Genomic DNA, 23,016 nt, shown 5'->3' with positions numbered 1-23,016 from the left:
TACTTATGTAAACTCAAGCTTGAACTCTCAAGGACCTTTTTCAGCTTTTTAAAAGTCCATAAAGAAAGCTAAACTGAAGCCTCCGTTCGACACGATATCTGCATAAGGGAGGGCAAACATTCATCAAGTAAATAAACTTTGCTCATCCAAATAGTTTCACGCTCAGTTTCATTAGGAGTTTTCCCCAAAAACACTCTCACAAAACTTGTGTCATCAAAAAATCTCGCTTTTACTTGGCAGTTGATCACCAATTTTTGCGGTGTGCATTTAATAAGCAGCTTCACATCTTTTTATGATTTTATCATGCATATAAACATTTCACAGCTCGAGTGTTTATGGCAAACTTCTCCTGCTCATCTAAACTTGCCGATTTCATCATCAATATCATCATCAGCTACAGCAAAAATGTCACGATGAGATTTAGCCACAAGGTCCCGTGCCTTTGATGGCTGCGTTTAAGTGCCCTTCTTAGGGTATAAAACTTTAAAATATGTCCGTATAAAAAGCAAAGCAGATTCTTTGCATCTAACAATGTACGGAAATACGCGTTTTTGGCAACAGCTGAAGCCCAATTTCCGAAATATTCTGGCCAGCGTAATGAGCTAAAACCAACTCTCGAATATTTCCTACTTAGTTGGTACTAATAAAGTTTTGGCCAAAAGCGAGACAAAGTGTTCACGTGGATTTAAGTGTCCAAAAAGTGGCCCGAGATTAGCATGTTGTGGAAGTGGAGTTTAAGTTAGGGGCAATTCAAATTAGCAGCTGGTCGAAAAGCTTGAAAGAAGGAAAAAAACTCAGTCAATGACAGTCAGAGATTGAAATTAAAGTTTAGGATAATTAACTTTTTTTAAGTATCATTTTAAAAATCTTGTTTGCTAAGACGCCTTCTTTATAGTTACATTTAAAATTTTATGCGATTAGAAAGTTTGAATCAGATATGGTGAGTTTAAAAATATCTCTACAAAGTTTCCATAAAACAGACAGCTTCTTTTTAAACTTTTTATAAAACAATGTTTCGTTAAGCAGAAAGCTTACTATTTCTGAAAAGCTTTCAGGTCTTATAATTATACCCTTTTCTGCTATACAGAGCTTTCAAGTTCCATACTTATAGCAAAAAGTCTGTGCATTGGAACGAAGGACATAAAAGCTTTTATACCTTATACGTTTCTAGGAAGGCTGCCTATTGGGAGAGACTATTTAGAGACTTTTTATAGAAATATATAAGACTTTCTCAAAAGACGGTTTCCGATTTTTTGAAAAAGCTTTCATGATGATATATTGCTTATAACATTCTTATAATATACATGTATAAGAACTTTCAGAAAAATCATCTTATATTTCGAGGAATAATTCCTTTTGGCTTTTGGGTATTTTAAAGTTTTTCTTCCAACATAAAATATTCCTTTCATCTTCTAACAAATTTGTACAAGACTAAAGAGCTTTCGTTGATAAATATCCTACTATTTTATTCGGACACTCTCTCAGACTTAATATTATGGTTTCTAACTTTTTCCTTTATTCCGTATAACAGTTGGCTTGTCCTATTTCATTTCTACCAAAGAGAAAGTCCTTGGTTAAGAGAAATTATAAATTCTTTTTATCCCTCAACCAGTTGCCGTTGTAATTACCAAACCACCTTATACCTTACAATTTTCTGTCACACAATTAAAACTTTTTTAAGGCCACCTTTCTCTTCTCTTCAGTATTAAAACTTTAATAATCTGGGTAGGATTTGTCCCACCTCGATGGTTGTGACTTATTACAATGAATTATAAACAATTTAAATAATAATTAGAGCAGCTAAGCCAATTGTTGTTGCTTGTTGTGGGAAGTAAGTGAATTAACTGACAGGTGGCACTGAAGTTTATATATAATGGGAAGAGGGGCAAGGTCATTTGGCAAAGGGAATCGGTGATGTTGGGTGGCTGCCAAATGGAGTACTATAGCCGTTACTATTTGCCAAACAAATCGCTTAAGACCCTGATGGCAGCCAAACAACAAATTCACGAGCACACATTTGTCAGTCAATTTTCAATTGGCATTTGAGCCTTTGAGCTGGCACGTAAATTTATTTGCCTTTGCTGGGCAATCAGAATGGGAATCAGTATTCGAGTTCAAATCTGAATGCGGAATCACAATCGGAGCATTGTGTGCGATTTGAAAGAAAAAACATATGCACCTGCACAATGAGAAATCACAGGATTTTCACAGGTGTGCGGAGGAAAGCCCATTCGATAATGCAGTCAATTGAGTTTTCATTTTAGCGAAAATTGATCAGCAGCAATGCACACGGCAAGACCTGAGGATTTATTAGCTTGCAAATCGTATTCTAAAAATCCATATACACAGCCAGGTGTTTGGTGAAATATTGTTTGCTATTTTGGGCAAATTGTACGCATATTTGGCTAATATTTTAATCACCCTCAATCATTTATCATTCAATTGAGGCCGCAATCAAATGCAAACCATTGCCGCGTACATTTTTGAATGCGGGTATTTTAAATATTGTAATTAAATATTAAATTATAATTTAACAGCGTTCTCAAACTATGCATAATGCCATTTCTATGTTTAGTTCAATCATGCGCCTGTCAATCTGAATTCAAACCCTCTAGGGGGAAATTCAACCCCTGTTATACGGGGGTGCCATGGCAGCCCCATCGCCTTGAAGAAACGGAAATGGGCAGTTATTAATTACATTTTATACATTTTATGCGATTTATTATTATGCGCATTATGAAATTGTTTGATTTATGTTTCTGCGGGGGTAAGGTCTCATTGAATAACTTATTGTTGAACTCTTTCCTTTGACAATAAATCAAGGGTTTTCTTGCGTTGTTTTATTTGCTGTCTGGGCAGCTGTCAGGCATTCCCACAGGACATTTGAGCATGTGGAAGTATTATGACATTCCATTTCAAACAGTATAAATTGCTTTTGGCGGAAACAATTCGAGCGTGAGACGTTCTCCCTAGGGAGGTGCAATACTCTTAAAGCGGTTTGATAGTTAGCAAGAAAAGAAGTGGAGTGGAGAAGAAACTTTATTTTCTCAGAGAAAACAAACAGATGTTATACCGAGACACACACGGATACCTTTCGGGGGAAACTTTTCTTAATTTTCAATTAAGAAACGCAAACAATAATTTAGATGCCAAATGAAAAAGTGTCGCGCAGATTTCTCCCGGTAGTTTCTCAGTTTCCTGTCTGCTGTCTACGCAATTAATTTGCTGCAAAAAGGCGGACAGAAATCAGCTGAAAGCATGCAAAAAGTAACGCTAACAAAAAGCAATTGCTAGACAATCTCTCCGCTATTTTCTTCTGTATTTTTTGGTGCTTTTCCTCAGCTGAATACGCATAAATTCGCATCCGGAGACAAGATGGCGCAATGTGCAATGAGTATTCGGCTGCAATACCTCGTTCACTTAAAGCGCAAAATTGTCAACGTTGCACTTTGTTTTGAAAAGAGAGATAAAACGACTACACAGAAAGAAACTGTATTAAATTAGGCACATTACAAAATCATAAACAACCATTTTCGCCCTTAAAGATGCTGAATAAACAATGTATGTTGCATGTATAGTACATATTCTTGATTACACATATTTTGATGTACTTTTTTTCGGTGCATCTATTGCCATCTCAGTCTGTGTTTGGCAACATGGCGTATGCGGCACTTCCGCTTAGCGAAAAAAGCGGAACGGAAATGTGCAAATGAGTGCGCCTTGAATATCTTAAGCAGGCCATGGATACTCCAAGTTCCTTTACCCCTCCACTGTCATTTATATTTTTGTTTTGTTTTTGCCCCGAAAAGATGACAAGTTGGGAGGAAAAAAGTTACGATTTAGCCTCCTTCTGTTGCCATTTTTTTGTATTATTTCACTTAATTGGAAAACTATATGCAGACAGTAGCAGCAAAATGCTGAGCATGGCAGCATAAAATAGGGCAACAAAGTGCCAAAATGGTATGCAAAGGCAACCTAGCAGAAAAGAGCTTGAAAAAGAAAGTGAAAGATATGGTTGCTAAATAATTGGGATTGCAAATTGGAAGTGAAAGTGCTATCAATTTATAACACTTGATTTCATTTTATTGGGGGAGAAAATATTAATAAATGACGGAAATAATTTTTATTCAAAAAATGCTTTAGATGAAGGATTTAATATTTAAAACAGAAAATGTTTTATTCTTTCTCTCTTTAAGTGAATTTAAAAGTATTAAATCCTAACAAAATTTAATTTGACATTTGATGGAAGCTTGTTTGCATAAGAAAACACACATCAACCGCAGCTATTTTTTCTTTTGTTTGCATTTACCAGAGGCAAGCCACTGTAAACCCCTTGTCCACACATTAGGAATTAATTGGTAATGGTCAAAATAATAATCTCGAATATGGCAACTGTAATTCGATTTCATGTTTGGCAAAAAACAATTGGTCAACAGGGACAAATGCTTATGTAATCAGATTCTCCATAGATCAGATTATCCGGCTTTTTTCCATTCTCTGGCATTAAAAATCAAACATCTTGGCTTTTCCTTTTATTTAATTTTCCATCGCGTTTCATTGGAGTCTGCACACATACTCATCCAGATAGAGGGTTCAAAAATCTTGTTTGAGGAAAATGGGCAGAAGTCCAACTTTGACCGCAGAAACCGCTTTTCCATTTCCGACCTCTGTGATGAATGACAGCAACGAGTGTGCATCATCCATCAGGCTGTGGTGGAAACTCAAGCTTTTCCTCATGTGCGTGCTTCGGAGTTCGGGAAAATTGAAAAATTCATTACAATTAGTCGACACCACTGGATTCCCTTCGTCCTTTATTCACAGGACTTCCATTCAACGTATAAGTCTTTCTCTTGTTGGCTATTTTGTGCGATAATTTGACAATTATCATTCTCTGAAAAGTTTTTTTTAAAGTGACAGACACAAAAGGTAATGTCAAGTGTAAACGAGGGTCTTATCATAAAGGTGGCGTGGTGGGCTTTGTCACATATTGGATTGGATTTGGGCTTCTAATAAGTTCTAACATTTTATTTGCTACCCTGTTCTAACCTTCTTTGTATACAAACTCAGTTATGCAAAGTCATTTAAAATATTTTAAGCAATTAAGAAATACACAATGAACTTGTTTACTTTAACGCCTTAAACTCTTAAATAATCATCTCATAATCAGCTCTAAACAAGGCTTTTAAGTGCTGCCACATAAATTTGAAGACCTTTTTAGCGAGGGTATTCCACATTTCACCTCCTTATTACTCTTATAATTCCTTTCAATTTTTTTCAACGCAATCTGTGCGAAACTTTATTAGCTCGACCAGCTGTCACACGGCGACCTTTATCACATTAAAACAGGCGCACGAAAATACCACTGAAATAGGCGAAAAAATCTCGTTATCCCGATGGTGCGAGAAACACTTGCCAGAAACCAGAAAAAAATAAATCTAGCCCACCTTCATACCACGAAATGTTCTATATAGACAGACCCTTTCTCGCCCCCTCACTTCCCCTAATTGATCAAAGAAACTGGTCCAAAAACGGAGAAAAGAAAACTTCTCAAAACTTGCCTCAACAATTTTCACGCCAACTTAAAGCCGCTTAGAAGTGAACTGAGAACTGAGAACTCAGAGCCGAGAAGTTCAGAGGGAATCTTTCTGGTTGAGTGGACTTCAGGGCTTGTACTTCCTCATCTGGCCTACCTTCCAGATATTTTTTCCTTTCGTTTTGTTGTTTTTTTTTGGCCAACTTCCCTGCTCAACGCTCATTAAGATGCATTGCAATCTGTGTGTGCAATATGCTTTTACCTGGAGATGATGATAATAAACGGCAAAGTTTTTCCACAACTTGAGTTGATTATTATGCGCCGACAAACTTGGAATTGTTAATGCGTGTTAAAGATTTTGCGTTAATTATCTGAGTGTGACGACGTTGTTGGTGTTAGTGGGTAAACTTTAATTAAGTCATTATGCAATTGTGCATCGCGCATACGCCGCATGTGTCGAGGACGAATGTTTACTAAGAATCGTTCCGTATATGCAAACTAATTAAAACGTGCAAAAGTTGACTTTTTCAGCAGTTTGGCTCGGTGAAAAGTAATTTATTTCAAAGGCTGTGATAACTTCAATTAAAAACTAAATAAATGGTAAAAAACGAAAACTTAATATGCCTTCTGTGTATAAACAGTCGATAACTTCAATTAAAGTCAAACCAAAATGTTTTCCATTTTTATTTTTGTATATATTTTTTTTTTTTTTGAAAAATAGAAAACTTTTTGTGTTTTTGCAAAAATAGAAATATAATAATAAAATGAAAGCGCAAAAACAAACTAATAAAATCACTAACAAAACAAATAGAAAAGCCATAAATGCTGATCCAGGCAACCAAATGCCAATTTCAAAGGAAAGGAAAAACAAAAACTTTGGCTACAAATGCCATAAAATGCCAGAAACTGCAAAACTTCTGTGGCTGCACAATTTTATGGCCTCAACCTTTATCTACATACCAAAGTCTACATTCTCCGGAGGCCTTTGACTTCTTGCCGAGTCTGATTTCTTTTTCGGAAAAAAGAAAAACTTTGACTTCGAGCTGATGATTTAATTGAGAGAGTGCAGGTGAGGGAGGAAAGTCCTTAAAGTGTTTGGTAAGAGCTAACCAGAAATGTTCCCTGTCGTTATCCATGTTTGCCACCCCAGTGTAGTTCGCATTGTCAACGTTCAGACAATTGAGCTCAAGTGTTGCCACTTGGATTGGGGTCCCCTTAGCACTGGCCTCATAACAAGTATAAATGTCCTGAAGAAGGTCCTGCTGCGGCCACGGGAAAGGAGCCAAAGAAGAGGAAACCAAGTAACTCCCGTTGTGTGGCAAGACAATGAAAAATGCTGGGCCAAAAGTTTTCTTAAATAAGCCCAAGCACGTGTCTCTGAAAGCCTTAAAACTCATACGCCGTGTGCCCCAAGTCATTTCTTGTTTTGCAGTTCACCGGTCTTGATTTGATTTTAAAGTATTATTGTCGAAAGGGTGTTAAAGTTGTAGGTTCTTCAAAATAAATAGAGGTTTTTTGGGAATATTATAAATTATAACTTCTATAAATTGTTTGACTTAAAATATTCAAAATGACAAATCATGGAACTTAAATGGTCAAAATTACGTTGACCAATTTCTCAGTAGTTATTGATTAACTTGAATAAGATCTGCCTGACATTTATTCTTTTTCCTTTTGTCTCATAGCAAACACAAGCTCAATTTGCCAAGCAGCATTGCTTACTTTTCTCTATTATTACCACTATAATGGTCGGACTGCTTATAGTCCTTGGCTTTCTGGCAGTCACAATGCCAAGAGTGCAATTGTTGGGAGCAGCATCATCTTCGTTTTATCGCACACCCACGGACACGTCCTCGACTCTCGTTTAACTTTTGACCTCCTTGCGGCCTTTGTCCTCCTCTCCAAGTGTTATTTCTATTTCTACTTACTTCTTTTCTTCTTCTCATTTTTGTGCCTCACAATTGAGTCGCATAATTCAAAAAAGTTTATAATCAAAATAGCTCGAGAGCTAATTGAGTTTGCTGCGTACGAAAATTGAGCTTGTTTTATTTTTGCTGGCAATTTGGGGCAGTGGGTGGTGAAATTATTATCAGCAGTTTGCCAGATGCTTTAAAAGCCTGGCTGGCCAACTGGAGTAACAAATTAGCAAAAAACCTTTTGTTTTGCCAAGGACATGGAAAGGATTGGCTACGAAAAGTCCTGGCAGGCACATTCACGTGTATATTTTATTGAGCCGACTGTGATTTTACCAGCACATTGAGCAGTAAATTCTCTAGGCGTTCACTGATTGCTACACGAACAGTCCGGGCGAAGTCAGGACATTGAGGTCAGCTTCAGCAAACACGCACCCAAAGCCAAATCAAGTCGAGCTGACTTGGCCCAAACTACTGGCCACAATCTTCTTTCCCTCCATCCGCAGGATTCTTTTCTCTCCGTTCTTGTGCACTATCAGCACAACTGCTGAGGGGGCTGCCAAGGGGGAGTGAAAAAAATACATGGCCTGTTTGGACTGGGGCTGTTGGGTGGGCTGGGATAATGAAATAAGCCACAACAGAAAACGGCTCCTCGAACATATTGAGAGGAAGCTGCACAAACAAATGAACTAAATGTGAACACATAAGGTAAATAGCGACTGGCAAAGATTGGACCTACAGCATATAAGAAATACACGAGGGTTGAGGCCTTGGGTTTAATTCAGACTTTAATCAACTAAGCTACACTTTGGACATTGGAAAAAAGAAGAGAAGGATATTAGATACATCTACTTTTCCAAAAAAACACAGTTTTTGGATATGAAAATTATACGTTTACTTTAAAATCCGATAAAAAATGTATTTATAAATATAAAGAGTACAAAGTTAGCCCTTTTAACTACCACTATTGTCATTCTTTCCACTGGCATTCTTAAACTAAAGTGCAATTAATCAGTGGGACGTGCCACGCCCACATTCCTGTTCAGCACGCACCGAAAATGTTGATAAAAATGTGCATTGCCACTTGCAGCGTGTTGCGAGATTGTTGACTCGCTTTTATTTATACAATTTTTTGCTGCCAGTTGTTTTTCCAACATTTCTTGTTGCCACATTCCAACAATGCAGCAACTATTTTCACAATTTTGTTGTTGTTGTTTTTCCACTCTCCGGGTATTTGTTAAATGCCCAGAGTTTTTTGTGCAAATTGTTTGAACAAACTGTCACCAAATGACAACGCGGCGGCTGATGATGATGGCGGCATGAGAGGATGACACTCGTTGTTCTGAGAGTGTCGAGATTGGTCACTTTTCAAGGGGCAGCAAATGCATTCAGCATTTTTGACATTTTTGGGAAGTAATTAAAGTGAGATGTGGGGTAATTTAAGTCTAATAAAATAAGTGGAAATTAAGTGAATATATTTCTCAATCATATAGAATCGCAAGTAGGAACAGGAACTAAGGATTCTACTTAAAGCTTTCTTTGTAACTTTAACATTTTCACACACACATTTTTCTCTCTTTAAGTTTTTAGAATATAAAATATGCAAAAGAAACAGACCTTATATATATCGAAAGGTTTTTAGAGCTGCCGACTGACGCAAACTGGAAACTGCAGCGAAGCATGGCAAGGGGCAGATAAGCTGCATCTTATGCAAATGTAATTAAAATGCAACAGAGAGCGCTGTTTTACAATATTTTATGCTATTTCGCTAGCTAGTTTCTTTTTTTTTCCCCATTTTTTGTTGTTTTTGTTTAGGATGAAGCTGGCTTAGCGACACAGTCGTCTGTTGCTTTTGCCCCGAACTCCCTATCTCTTTCTGGCCATTCCAGTTAAATGAAAATAAGCGTTGTTTTCTGTTTAATTTTGATGCGATAATTAAAGAAAATAAAAGTTAATTAAATACACCTAGAAGCGGCAAATGGTTTTTTGGCGCACCTTAAACATAATCGCCCAATTTTCTTGGAAAATATACACGTTAGGTAAAACGGAAACGCAAAGTCCAAACTAATTGGTTCACATAACAAACAGACTTGGCATAACAAAAAATAGATGGAAGACCGAAAGGTGGGGAAGGTGAATCAGAAATCACTCTAACAAAAGTTCTTCCTCTACCATTTTTAATCTGATTACAAAGCACTTTTTTGATCGTCCTGCCTTATATTTGCAGCGGGATTTCCCGTTTTCCTTCTTTTTCATTTGTCACCTTTGTTGTGATTTTGCCAACGTCAAACTCAGATTATGCAAGTAGGGAAAATTCTCAGCTTTACTTCTCATTTATTCAACATGAAGGTCTACAAAAAAAAGAAAGCAAGGAAAACTAGTGGACAAAACCAGTACCTGATAAATGAAACAAATGTGTGAATAAGCTTGATTTGAAAGAGCTCCCGTGCTGCGGAAAATTTAATTTGCAACACAAAAGCCTACAATTTAAAATCACAAAGAGTTTATCCAATGCCAAGTCCAGACTTCCTGTTGTCAAAAAAAAAAAACAAAATAAAATGAGAGTGAGAATCAAAAATGTAATTACAAAATCATTTAATTTAAACTCCTTTTCACAGAATTCCTAAATCACAAATTACAAATGGGTTTTAAGTAATTTGAAATTCAAATAGCAAGTTAACTGATACTTTGTTTGTATGAACTCAGTAATTAGCGAATAGATAATTCACCCCTGAGGAAATGTAAGCTCAGACTCAATTAGGAGGTTCTCAATTAGAGGGAATAGAAATAACGTTCAAGCTTCTGTTTAGTAAGACTTCATATTAAATACCTTTCAATATTGAAATAAACCAATTTCCTCTCCTTACATTTCATTGCAGGTAAACAAATCGCATTTTCCATCGCAACTCCTCTATAAAAACCGCACACTCAGGTAAGGTTGGTACTTCGCTTAACCGCATCGTGCGGAAACTTTAATTACTTTGACTCTGAAGTTCGGTGCAGTTAACTTTATGTGCAATCCCCTTCAACTTTAAGCTGCTTATAAAGAAAACAACGGACGTTAAGGGAAGTGAAGGAAAGCCGGAAACTTTTCTGTGCTGGGGGTCAATAAAACACAATGGAAATAAAAGCCCTCCGATAGTTGGAAGGAAAACAGAATTCCTAAAAATATGCATGACTGTTGTTAGCCACATTCGCACACAAAGAGAGCAAATAGATTTGTGTTCTGGCCAGAAGAAAAATATAACACAACTGCTGAATACATTGCGAATACGGCAGGTGGTACAACACCCATTGCTGACACTTTAAATTTTACAAAAAAAAAAAAAGAAAAAAATAAACAAACTGAATAACTGAAATGGTCAACGGGAAATCTAAACATGGTCCTACATACATATCTTATATTTCCATTTCCGCGACCAAAACCTGCCAATGAAATATATAAAACCCCAAAGCAGTGAGATCAAATATGAAAAACAAATATTTCGAGGCATCTAGCTTACATTTGAACTGGTTGCCCCACTGTTTCTGTTACACAAATAATTTCATTGCACATATTTGAAACAAAATAGTAACAGAAATGGGAATAGGAATTGGAATAGGTATACAAAAATATTATATCTATAAATCCGTGTGCCCCAGATAAGCCCTGCTTCCGTTGCAAAAGAATTTTCGTTTGCCATTCGAATGTTTGCCATTTTCATACGAAAGGAATATTTTTCTATTTGAACTGATTGCATATTTGAGCCGTGAATATGAATGTGAAAATGTGCAATGTGTATGCCATCGAATATTAGCAGTTCATTCACAAAAGAAGAACCTTTAATCATGTTATTTAATTTATTGAACTCACATTGTTGAGTTTTCTTTATGACCTAAAAGATCAAAGACTAGGAATTTACTCAAAGCTCCATTTTATTTGACATTTGGTTCAAATTCGTTGGGGTCAGATATTTTGATATTCCCTCGCGTTAACCCAACTCTTTAACAATTTTATGTTTAGGTGGCGACCCAGCATAAACCAGAAATTGTAGACGCAACAAACATTGTGTAATATGGCACCGACCACAAGGGGCATAAACAATATTTATAGTTGGCTGTTGTAGATAGTGGCGAAAGCCTTCGTAGCACCAACAATGAATTTGCGACCATAAAACCCAAAACATTGTTCACCCAGGCACTAGCACACCAGCTGCTAGTTGAAAGTAACAGTGCCACACAGACAGGACGAAAGTCTGGAGACGTTTTTATGAACACTCCTCATACGCACACATCCTGCATTCTACATCCTACATGGCATATCCTGCATATACTCATACGTATACCGATGTGTCTCACCATGTTTCCCCATCAATGGCTTCACCCCTGCCATCTTCCATCTCCATTTGAAGCACATTTCAATGGTTTTTATGGCAAGAACATCAATCAAATGGAAAATATTATTGACAAAACATGCGCACGACATTGTTGATGCGATTTCTTCAAAAAAGTGAAGTAAAAATAAGTGTACACTCGAAGAGGAATGTTTTTAATGTTTTCTAAATTGTATTTAAAACAAAAATAGTGGCCACTTAAGTAGGATATTAAAAAAATATTCCCTTGTAAACAAAAGCTTCTTCTTAGGAATCTTTCCGAAAACCTGTGGTTTTTAAAAACCCTAAAAGCTGTTTTTAAATTATGTTTCTTTCAGTGTAGGCATTCAGTAAATGGACGGCACACTCATGCCACAGTAGAACAGTAAAAGCATCTAGAGTAAAATAAGCAATTTGCGGACGTGCCGCCGCAAAACTAGGCAACAATTTAAATTGTATCGCAACGGAATAGTTTGATAAATTGCAGCAAAAAATTGATTGATGTCGTGGGGTCCTTAGTTCTTCTGCTCTCCCTCCTTTCCAAAGGGACGTCTGGGAAAATTTGAGCCACAAAGGCGTTGGCTGTGTCGCTCCCGAGACAAGTGTCGATAAGTCACGCGTGACTCTGGTCTCGCTTCCCTGGAATGGCATAAATCAATGTAATTAATTCGAGTTTATCAAACGCTGAAAGTTCTCCTCGGCCGTCCACTCGATGCCTAATGGCCATTCGAGCAGGATAATTATCTCCATTTGTGTATATATATATAATATAATGTCGGCTGATGCCACTGATGTTATTGGTGTCTGTCATTACCGACAGACATTTGCCATTGAGTCTCGAGAGAGAAAAGCTGAAGAGCAGAAACATTTGCTGTACAAAGAGCCCGTTCAGTAATTTTTATTAATAGGATTCTAATTTGCTGGCCACTTTTCTCCATTTAGTCTCGAACTGAGTTCATTGTCTGTGCCGCTTGGCCTGCTTTAAAGAATTTAACTTCGCCAAGAACTTAAATTGGTTTATTTTGCCAGTCCTTGTCCACCTGTCGCTTTACATTGGTTGAAATACTTGATGGAAACTCTGGAATATTCTTGGACAGTTGCGCTGAAAGTTTCGCTTGAGAGATACAATTTAATGCTTCACTGCGATGCGGTGGAAAACTCATTTACCTCGGAAAAGGACTTCCGAATGCGAGGCACGCATTTGGGCCAACTACTGGCATTGCCACAACCCCTCACTTTTAGTGGAAGGGATAGTGTGTAGCCAATCAATGAGCATATGCTGTGATAGAGAGAACGGGCCAAAATGTTCGACATGTTTACACCGTTCGATTGGCAAGCAGTGGATGCTATTAAAAGTTTCGCCAAAGTTGCGCACATAATTTAAACTATGACACGAGGGCGGCAACTTTTCGCCGCTGTCCTTTCAGCATGATTAGTCGTCCTCGTGGCCCAAAAGGCAGCAGGTGTTCTGGCAAGTTTCCGGTGATATAGCACTTTGTCCACTTGACGTAGTTTAGCGACACTTTAGAGCTGCTTTTCCGGTACACTGAGTGGTTATTTTGTTAGAAAAACTAAAACGCATACCTTGATCATCGTAAAACCTATATCGCATTTCTTAAGAGCTCTGCTTAGTCTTTTTAAGAGTAGATAAATACTATTTAGAAATGTCCTAAAACATAAGTAAGTGCAAAAAATTGGCTTAAAAATTTGTTTAAAGTGTAAAAGACTACCAGCTGATTTTCCTTAAACTCCATTGACAGCTGGCGAAGTTTTCTGGCAGTCAATTTGCGATGTCGAAACGAAGAAAGAAACCCGCTCAAGTGGCGACAACTGGCAATTGTGAGGGTCCCCCAACTGGCCAACCCATTTTTGGCCATTCATTATGCAAAAGCTGCTACTGTTGTCCGCATAAATTCGGCCGAGACCGAGACCAGCATAAACAAGTCAAGTGCAAGAACAGGGTCACTAGTTTTTGGTCAGAGCAGAATTATGGCCATTTGGTAATTGTACAATCGTATGCAGCAGAAACAACTGCAATGACAACTGTTTCGGGGGCAGGAACATGGCTCTGGCCCCCATCTTTTGGCCGGTTGTCATCAGCAAAGGGAGAAATGCTCTACTTGTTCCCACTTCCCTTCTGCTGGCCACAAAAACCGCAACAAGCCCTCAGGAAAACTCGTTTGCTTCTTGTCGCCAACAAAAATGGCAGCCCCAAAATGTTATTAGGGTCGCCATTTTGCTATTTTGTATTCACTTTCTTGTTTTCAATTTCTTTAAGAAAATTGGTAGGAGTTTTTTGTTGCGACGATTTATCATCCACCTGGGTCCTATATATATACTTCTTTTTTCTTTATCAATTAATGTCCTGCCAAATTTTTGGTTCATAAATTTGCCGTTAGTACGTGACAATATTTTCTTGTTGACTTTTTTCGGAGTGAGCAGCAGTTGGGGGATTCTTTCTACCTGTCAATTGATTTTAATGGCATTTTGTGGCTGTGTCTGGCATTTAAACTAATTATAAAGCGCCCCTTGAAGTTGAAATCTTTATGGGAGCGTAAATTAGTCGATAATTGGTAAAAGTGTGAACACACCAAATTCAGTGATGGGAAAATGGAAAACCTCACTAACCGCAAAAAGGACAATCATATACACATGACACAGGCAGGCTGACAAAATATTCGAATGAACCGCAGAAACATTGTTGCAGGCCTTGCATGTGGTGTACGAGTATTTATATGTATATGTTTTTTTTTTTTTTTTTTTGATTTCAAGGATGAAGGACGAACAGCAGGGAACAGCTGCCAGTCAGTAACAGACAGACGGGAAAAATGACAGACAGATAGACCACAGTCATAAAAAAATCAGCAGCAGTCGAGCGACAAAATGCATTTGAACCAGTTTTTACGAGCTGGGGCTTAAGAATTGCAATAAAAATATTTTTGCAACAATTTAGATGCCACAGTTTCCCCTTCAGTGGCATTAGCTTTGGACATGCAGTTAGCTTGTCTTTATTGCCTGGCCACATTAAGCGCCATTAATGGCCAACCCGCACAGGCGGATGGTCAGTGATTTCCTTTTATACCATACATTGTGTTGGCATTGCAACAGAGCCGGTCTTAAAATGAAATGGCTAAAGGGAAACTGCATCTTGGCCAATTAGTATTTTACCTCAAGTAAGCAGGGATGTGCTGCCCCTAAAAATATATTTAAGAAAATAATATAATGTTTCAATTGAAACGAAAACTTAAAGCCTCGATGGTAACATTGCCATTATAAAAATATTCCTCCCAACTCCTGTTATTGTTTATTTTCACTCTGCTATTTAATATCGTTAAAATTCATTCAAGTGCAAAACTTGTCGATAAACTTTGCCTCACCAAAGAAGACCAGAGTCGGAAAAAGCGGTTTGGGAGAGAAGAAAAAACTGTTAGGGAAAATCTGGGGGAAAATATGGCGTCTTTGATTTTGACATTGTGCCACATCACGTAGTGCATATACATATATAAATATGTTTGGTTGGCGGAACGCCTGAACAAGCGAAAATAGCGCATAAATTTATGACACTCGTATTGGAGGGGGGCGTGGCATGTGGCATTTGTGCAGCTAAGCGTAGCAGCTTTTCGAGGGCAAAAAGAAGTGCAAAAAAAAAATTGAAAAATAACCATATATATCGAAAACTATTTATTTGGCAGAAAAGAGAAAGCGAATGTGACACATTTTCCTCGAGTTAAATATGTGATAAAGTTGACTTTGATTTCGCCACTCGACTGCAGTTAACCCAAATTGCTTCAATGTCAGCTTTCATGGGCGCACAAAAGACTTGAGATCCTAGAGGAGAACAGGAAGCCTTTCGAAAAAGGATTTCCCAGCAGCTGTCCAAACATTACAGACACAACTCACCATCAAATTCGTTGGATGTCAGTGGGCGAGAGTGTGTGTCAGAAAGCTCAAAAGCTCAATGGGATATCTTCTATTTGATTTCGAGTTAGTTTATAGGAGTGTGCGGTCGGGTTGAAGAATGCAATAAAATTGGTGTTAGATAAATAGATAAAGTATTTCAAGGGTTGGCCCTCGCCACGTAAGCCGATAAAGGCGATGGGTTAAAAGCTTTCTCAAATTGGGTTAACTTTTGACTTTGGCTCTTGGTGTTTTCTTTATTGTAAAATATTTCACCCCATACATTATATTTTCGCTTATATCGCGCCTTAAATTCCACACATCCCGGCAATGTGCTTAATAAAAACTCATAAAATTTCATTTATCCGTGCCAGAGAAACTCAAAGAAGTGCCTGGCATGCGGGAAAAATCTGCGTCAAAAATAAATATATGAGCCAACGTGAAATTTTTACAAGTTAAACATCAGCATTCAATATATATTGCATACGCCGCGTAGCTCGCCCTCATCTGCATGCAGGTAAATTGAATTTTGACATAATAAAGTCAAGGAAGGAATTGCTGTGAGGATTTAATAAAAATCCGTGGGCTATATACGAGGTGTGTTCAAAAAGTAAGGTGACTTTTCAAATTTCTCGGGCAACATATTTTCGATTATCGTTTTTTTTGTTTTGTTATATTGGTACACTCTTCCCTAACATCTGTACCAAGTTTCAATGGAACATCCTCTTTTGTTTGGTTGTGAGAGGCGTAAAGTTACAAGTTGTTTTGCGAGCTCGGCGATTTTTTGCTTTTTTCGGTCTTGGCTCGTCTGGGCTCTTCCATTGGGACGATTGGGCTTTGGTTTCGATATCATAACCATATACCCATGATTCGTCACCAGTTATGACCCTTTTGAGTAAATCTGGGTCGTCGTTGACGTCATTCAACAGCTCTTGAGCGATGCTCATGCGACGGTTCTTTTGCTCAAAATTCAGCAATTTCGGAACAAACTTCGCTGACACACGACTCATACCCAAAACGTTTGAAAAATTTCATGGCACGAGCCAAGCGATATACCGACATCTTCAGCAACTTCTCGATAGTGATTCGACGATTTTCCAAAACAATTTTCGTCACTGCTTGAACGTTTTCATCAGTTGTTGACGTGCTTGGGCGTCCAGAGCGAGGCTGGTCATTGGCATCTTCCCGGCCATCTTGGAAGAGTTTGTACCACTTGTACACATTTTTTTTACTCAGAACAGTTTCACCGTATGCCACTGTCAACATTTCAAGTGTTTCAGAGCACTTAATTTTATTTTTTACACAAAATTTGATGCAAATCCTTTGATCCATATTTTTCGATAGCAAAAAATCGCCGAGCTCGCAAAACAACTTGTAACTTTACGCCTCTCACAACCAAACAAAAGAGGATGTTCCATTGAAACTTGGTACAGATGTTAGGGAAGAGTGTACCAATATAACAAAACAAAAAAAACGATAATCGAAAATATGTTGCCCGAGAAATTTGAAAAGTCACCTTACTTTTTGAACACACCTCGTACATATATTTATTCGGGGTCACCACAATATCATCCTACGGGCCAGAGCGAGCCACTGGGTATTTATGGGAGCCGTTGGATAACAGTTTTCCTGCGATTAAACTGACACTTATTAATTATAAAAAGTACCACAATTAAGAACAATATGCAGAGCAATGAAAGACTTAAGTTCAGATTTCGCAATTACTTAATTTCCATTGCAAAGAGATGTCATTATTTTTAATGATATATCATGGGTAATTAGTATGGCATACTGGCATGGTAAAAAGTTCCATTTGCCATTCACAGAATACTCAAAAATATGGGATACAAAAATGTTCATTCCGGCAAATGCAAGGCCTTTGACTAAAGCATAAATATTAATAAGTATGCTGGAAATGATTTGCATTTAATGCCAATCTAGCAGCAGGATTTTGCCAAGTTTTAATTAAAATGTCGTCACATAGAAGCATAGCTACAGTCGAGTTGGCAATTAGCAATGTTTTGCAATAAATTTAATTCAAAATTGGTCCCAAACATTTGCTAATTTAAGCGCCAGGCTGAGAATGCTAGCAAAGGGTTAGGAACTTATCACACATACGCCATGTGCGCCCGGTTGCAATGGGAGTTGTTAACCTGCACGACCAAATGTGCATAATTCTTGCACACAGATAATGCCCAGTCAAGGCAGCAAATTTATAAACCGAAACACAAACAACGCAGGCACAAGAGAAAGTTGTCCTCTGATGTCCTTCTCGGGATTGCTAAGTAAATTGATAAACAGAAACATTTGCGTCGAGATTCTAACTAATATACTGTAAGAAAATATTACAGGATTTGGATATGTAATAGAAATAAATTAATAAGAAACTATAGAATGTGATACTCACAAATCTAAAAGACTATTATTATAATTAAAGATATATATTTAATAGCAGAATTAGTGAATTATCTAACATTTTTCCACTGTGCACTTGGCAAGTTCTAAATGGGCTGTTAAGCGGCAAAAGTTTTGTCGCATCTGTTGCCATAGATTTGTGTGTAGTTTTCAGGTTTTCCTTTGGTCCGATGGTCTTTGCATTTATTTAATTAAAACGCAGTGGCTTTGTCGTCCGTTGTTATTGGAGCAATTATAAATGATATATGTAATTTACTGGCTGCCTGACATCTCTGCTCACTGATATGTCTCATTGTCAGTGGCTTTGTTTGTCCTTTTCCTGGGCTTGCCCTCAAATGAAAGTTTTCCATGTTCTATTTACCCTCTCCCTGGCATATTAAATCATTAAATTTGAGGTCTTTGTGGGGCCATTTAAAATTCATTTTGGGGAGTTCGAAGCCATTTTGTCAGCCACAATAGGTGTTGTTCAACATTGCCAGCGGTAATAATAGTTAATTATGCGACTGAATACCCAAGACAAGAGGTTTAAATGGGCTGAAAATAAAATTTCACTCGAATTCATTTGCAATCGCATTACCGCTTACTCTGCTCTCTGTGATCAAATGGAAAAACCATGAATATCAAATAAATTACATCATCGCACATGCAAATAAAAATCAAATGGAAAACCAAAATATCCCGGACTATTTAATATGCGAAACGCGTTTGAAATTCCCACGCATAAAATGAAAGGAAAATAGTAGGGGAGGCAAAAGAAAGCCTTAAATAAAGGGCAAACAAAATGTTTGTCGCCTTAATAAGAGGCGTCAAATTGTTGCTCTGTCTGGCGGAGAAAAAGTTTCCCTCATTGTGTCTAGTACGTGATAATTGCGAAGTACCAACAGTCTTTGAGTGTCAAATTGAAAACGAGAAATTTAACCGAGCGAAAATGGTGTTTTCATTTTTTTTTTCTTGTCTCTATATATTTTTTTTCCCATCGACAGTCACCAAATTCATACGCATTGGCATCGCCGATAAAAACGATAATCCGCCCTATTTCGACAAATCGCTGTACGAGGCCGAAGTGGATGAGAACGAGGACATTCAGCACACAGTGCTCACTGTAACGGCCAAGGATCACGACGAATGTAAGTAGAGGGTCTACTCTGGTTCAGCCACAAAAATATGCCCAGAAATTCCACAATTATTATCTTACACACACATTTTTCTCTTTCTCCTCTTTTTCCATCTTTTTCCTGAATTTTTTTCTGTGGTTTTCCCTCACAGCCTCACGTATCCGCTATGAAATTACAAGCGGCAACATTGGCGGCGCTTTTGCGGTTAAAAATATGACGGGTGCCATTTATGTAGCTGGCGCTTTAGATTACGAAACTCGACGCCGGGTAAGTAAAAAACCAAAAAAAAACCCAAAAAAGAAGAAAATAACAGAAACCGCGTACACAAAAAATGAAAAATGCAAAGTGGAAACCCGTAGAGGAGTCCTCTGTAATCGACAAACGTTCTTTCGCAGCTCAGATATATTTATGACATAAGCGTTGCGGGCTTAGTCAACTGTGAGATTTGTTTATGTCATTGGAAAGCTGAGAATACATAAGGGACAACAGGGATTACAGTATTACATCCCCCAAAAAAAAAAATACATACGCAAATTTGTTTAAAGCTAAGGAAGAACTAAAAGGAAATAAATGCAGAGCTTCAAGAGGATTGCCTAAAGCTCTCACGAGTCAAATATCTTAGTTAACTTTAAAGAATCCCTAGGAATACCACAGGCAAATTTCATTTCACTGCCCAACCAGGCATTAAGGCCATCCTCTACTTGGCCAACTATAAAATTCATTAAGAAACTCGCTCTCCTTTTGAATTTCAATTTACACGCTTCGCACACCGCGAGGCTGCTTAAATATTTAAAAGTTCAAACAAGTTTTGCTACACGAGCTGCGGTCAAAAAGTCAAATACCGAAGGCAAGAAAAGGGATGGCCAACCATTAATTGAATTGCAATTTGAACAATTGGCCAAAGTGCAGAGTCAGTCAGTCATTCAACGCTGGTGACTTTAATTGAAATGCTGCCAGGGAAACTTTGTCCAGGAAATATGCAAATATTTTCATTTATTAAGCCAAACAATTAAAATTGCAATTTGAATTTGATAATAAATATGAAAATAAATAATTTGTGAATTCCTTAAATATTACGAGAAAAAGTTTATTTTTCAACAGCCATGAGGAAAAAATAAAAAATGCATTGTTTTAATAGATGAAAAATGTTGGAAAGAGAAAAGATTTAAAAATGGAATATATTTTCATATGTTGTGGCAGCTACAGGGACTATTAAATTTATAAAATGTATTTAGTTTTTATTCAACATTTAACATTCAGTAAAAAAGTACAAAATGATATATGTATGAAAGCGAACCTGTTTATGATAAACTTTTCTCTCTGTGCGTTCAGTACGAACTTCGTTTGGCCGCTTCCGATAATTTGAAGGAAAACTACACCACCGTGATTATCCACGTAAAGGATGTTAACGATAATCCCCCCGTTTTTGAGCGACCCACTTATCGCACCCAGATTACCGAAGAGGACGATCGCAATTTGCCCAAACGCGTCTTGCAGGTCAATGAATGAAACAAAATCCAAAACTTAGTTCACAACTTTTGTTTTGTATCTCCAGTAGAGTTTTCATTCCGCTAGATTTTATTGCATGTTTTGAATTTTTGTTTCAAAGTTTTTCCCTGTCCCAAAAAATTGCCTGAACCACATTTTATTGCACAAAAAATAGACACACATAGCGTTTAAAACAATATTTTAATGCAATGCAGTACTTTTCGATGAAATTTTTTATTTGGATTTTACTTCTGTTGGCAACATTTATTTCAATCATGTGGAAAGTGTCTCAATTTTTTGGCTCTTTTCCATTCACTCGATAAATTGTTGACATATTAAAGGTATTTACTGCTGTGCAATATTAATGGACTTTACAATCCCCGTTTTTTTTATTGGCTTGTTTTGAAAACACCTACAATCAAAAAAGCAAAACCAATACATTTGTTTAAGTATAGAATGCAGTTGAAATATTTGCATGTTGTTCCTTCCCCGCTTTTTCGTTTGATTTAAGGCTAGTGAAAAGTAATTGGACGATTAAAAAATACTGTCCATTCTGGAGTGGACAAATGTTGTAAAATGTGGGTCTGAAAAAAAAGTATGAAATTTATTTACAGAGTAAACCACACTCACACATAAAGCATTTAAATTGTGGCTTACAGAAAAAATGTATGGTAATACTATTGATTTATCATTAAGCAGAGAACGTTGAAAAAATATTATTAAAATTAAGATGACTTCAAAATATGTCGATTATCATGCATACTTTGAAATTACTATGCCGCTTGTAATGCATAATTGAATAAGTCGATTAAATAATTGCATTTTAATGAGCAAATACCCGAGTGTGGTTGAATATGAAAAATGCAAATAAGCTGTCGAGTCAAGAGTGGAAAAATATTTACAAGATATTCCCTGGATTCATCTTCAACATGTGTAAATTATAAAACGAGCTTTTCATTTAAATTTAATCAATAGTTTTATGGTTCTTTTTTTTTTGTAATTTATGTGCATTTCAAATTTATTGTTTAATTTCGTTTCGTTTTTTCCACTTTTTTTGTTCTCTCCCCTTTACCAATTTTACGTTGGCCGTACATTTTATTTAATGTTTGCATAAAGTACGAACTGAAATTGGTTGCCTCGGACAGTTTGAATGAAAATCAAACAACAATCGTCATAAATGTGCGCGACGTCAACGATCTGCCGCCGCAATTCCCGCAGACATCCTATGAGCGAACTCTCGACGAGGGAATGACCGACACGCCCTTTACCATCATGCAGGTCGCTATTTTATTTACCATATCAGAGTCCTGTATATAAAAGCATACTGAATATAAAATACCATATAGCATATAGCATAAGGCAAACAACAAAGCAGCTCCTCCACAACAACATAACAATTAATTTAACCCAACAACCGAGACACACAAAATCTCATTCAGTCTCATTTCCCATGTAAACTTTGTGTAAACCAACCATAACAATACGTAAACATAATGAATAATCGCCGTGTGTAAGGTGTAATATTCGAATTTATTAAAACCCATTCTACGGTAATTGTGTAAATTGAAAAGAAAATTCCACTGGGCATTAAAAGTCTATAACTTTACGGCTGCATTACAAGCAGAACAATTAGTGGGTTGGCTTTAACGACAAATCGATTTTGTTTTTGGTATAAAAAAATCCCTGCGGTCTTCAATTGCCTGCGTAAATATTGTGCAACATTTTCACATTTTATTTATCGTGCACATACTTTTCGATTTTCCATTAGCCATTTTCTGTTCGCTACCAAAAGCTGCTAATTAAATTCAATACGCTCTTTAAGTATTAATGTTACACATTTGCACGATTAAGCCTGACTCGCTCAGATTTTCTGTTGTGGTTTCACCATGTTTCACTTGTGGCTAACTGGCGTCCAACTAATTTAATTAAAATATACATAGTTGGCGCTTAAGGCTAACAAAGGGAATTAAAATCAATCAGTCAGCACTTTAACTTTGTTTATATTTACATTCTACTAACCATAACCAAATAATATTTTATTTACCATTGACTTTGTGCTCACTAACCTCTAACAAAAATATGTTTTCACTGACCAAACTTAATACCTGACAGCATTTGGCAAATAAATCATAATCCATATTAAAAGAGCTAAAAAAGAGTCTAAAATGGTAATTGAAGTAAACAAAAACCATTGAATGGTATTATTGGGAGAGTGAAAAAAATGTTCTGCACTTAAAAAATACATTTAAAACTAACCAAAGCATAAAATAGTTGAGTTTTTGAAGTAGTTTTTGCATGGCATG

The 23,016-nt window shown here is 37.0% G+C and overlaps 1 protein-coding gene across 1 annotated transcript in view; it reads left to right on the top strand.

Annotated features, from left to right (window-relative positions):
* Nucleotides 1–23,016, top strand: part of LOC108103058 (neural-cadherin) — a 102,159-nt gene that overhangs the window by 61,545 nt on the left and 17,598 nt on the right. The window contains 3 exon segments of the mRNA XM_017208376.2: nt 19,094–19,237; nt 19,377–19,492; nt 20,558–20,722. Of these exon segments, the coding sequence (XP_017063865.2) occupies nt 19,094–19,237; nt 19,377–19,492; nt 20,558–20,722 (425 nt within the window).

This window comes from Drosophila eugracilis, unplaced genomic scaffold, assembly GCF_018153835.1.
Source record: "Drosophila eugracilis isolate 14026-0451.02 unplaced genomic scaffold, ASM1815383v1 contig_1197, whole genome shotgun sequence".
Lineage (NCBI taxonomy): Eukaryota > Metazoa > Arthropoda > Insecta > Diptera > Drosophilidae > Drosophila > Drosophila eugracilis.
Note: the sequence above shows the minus strand (reverse complement) of the source record. Positions and strands in the feature narration are given on the sequence as shown.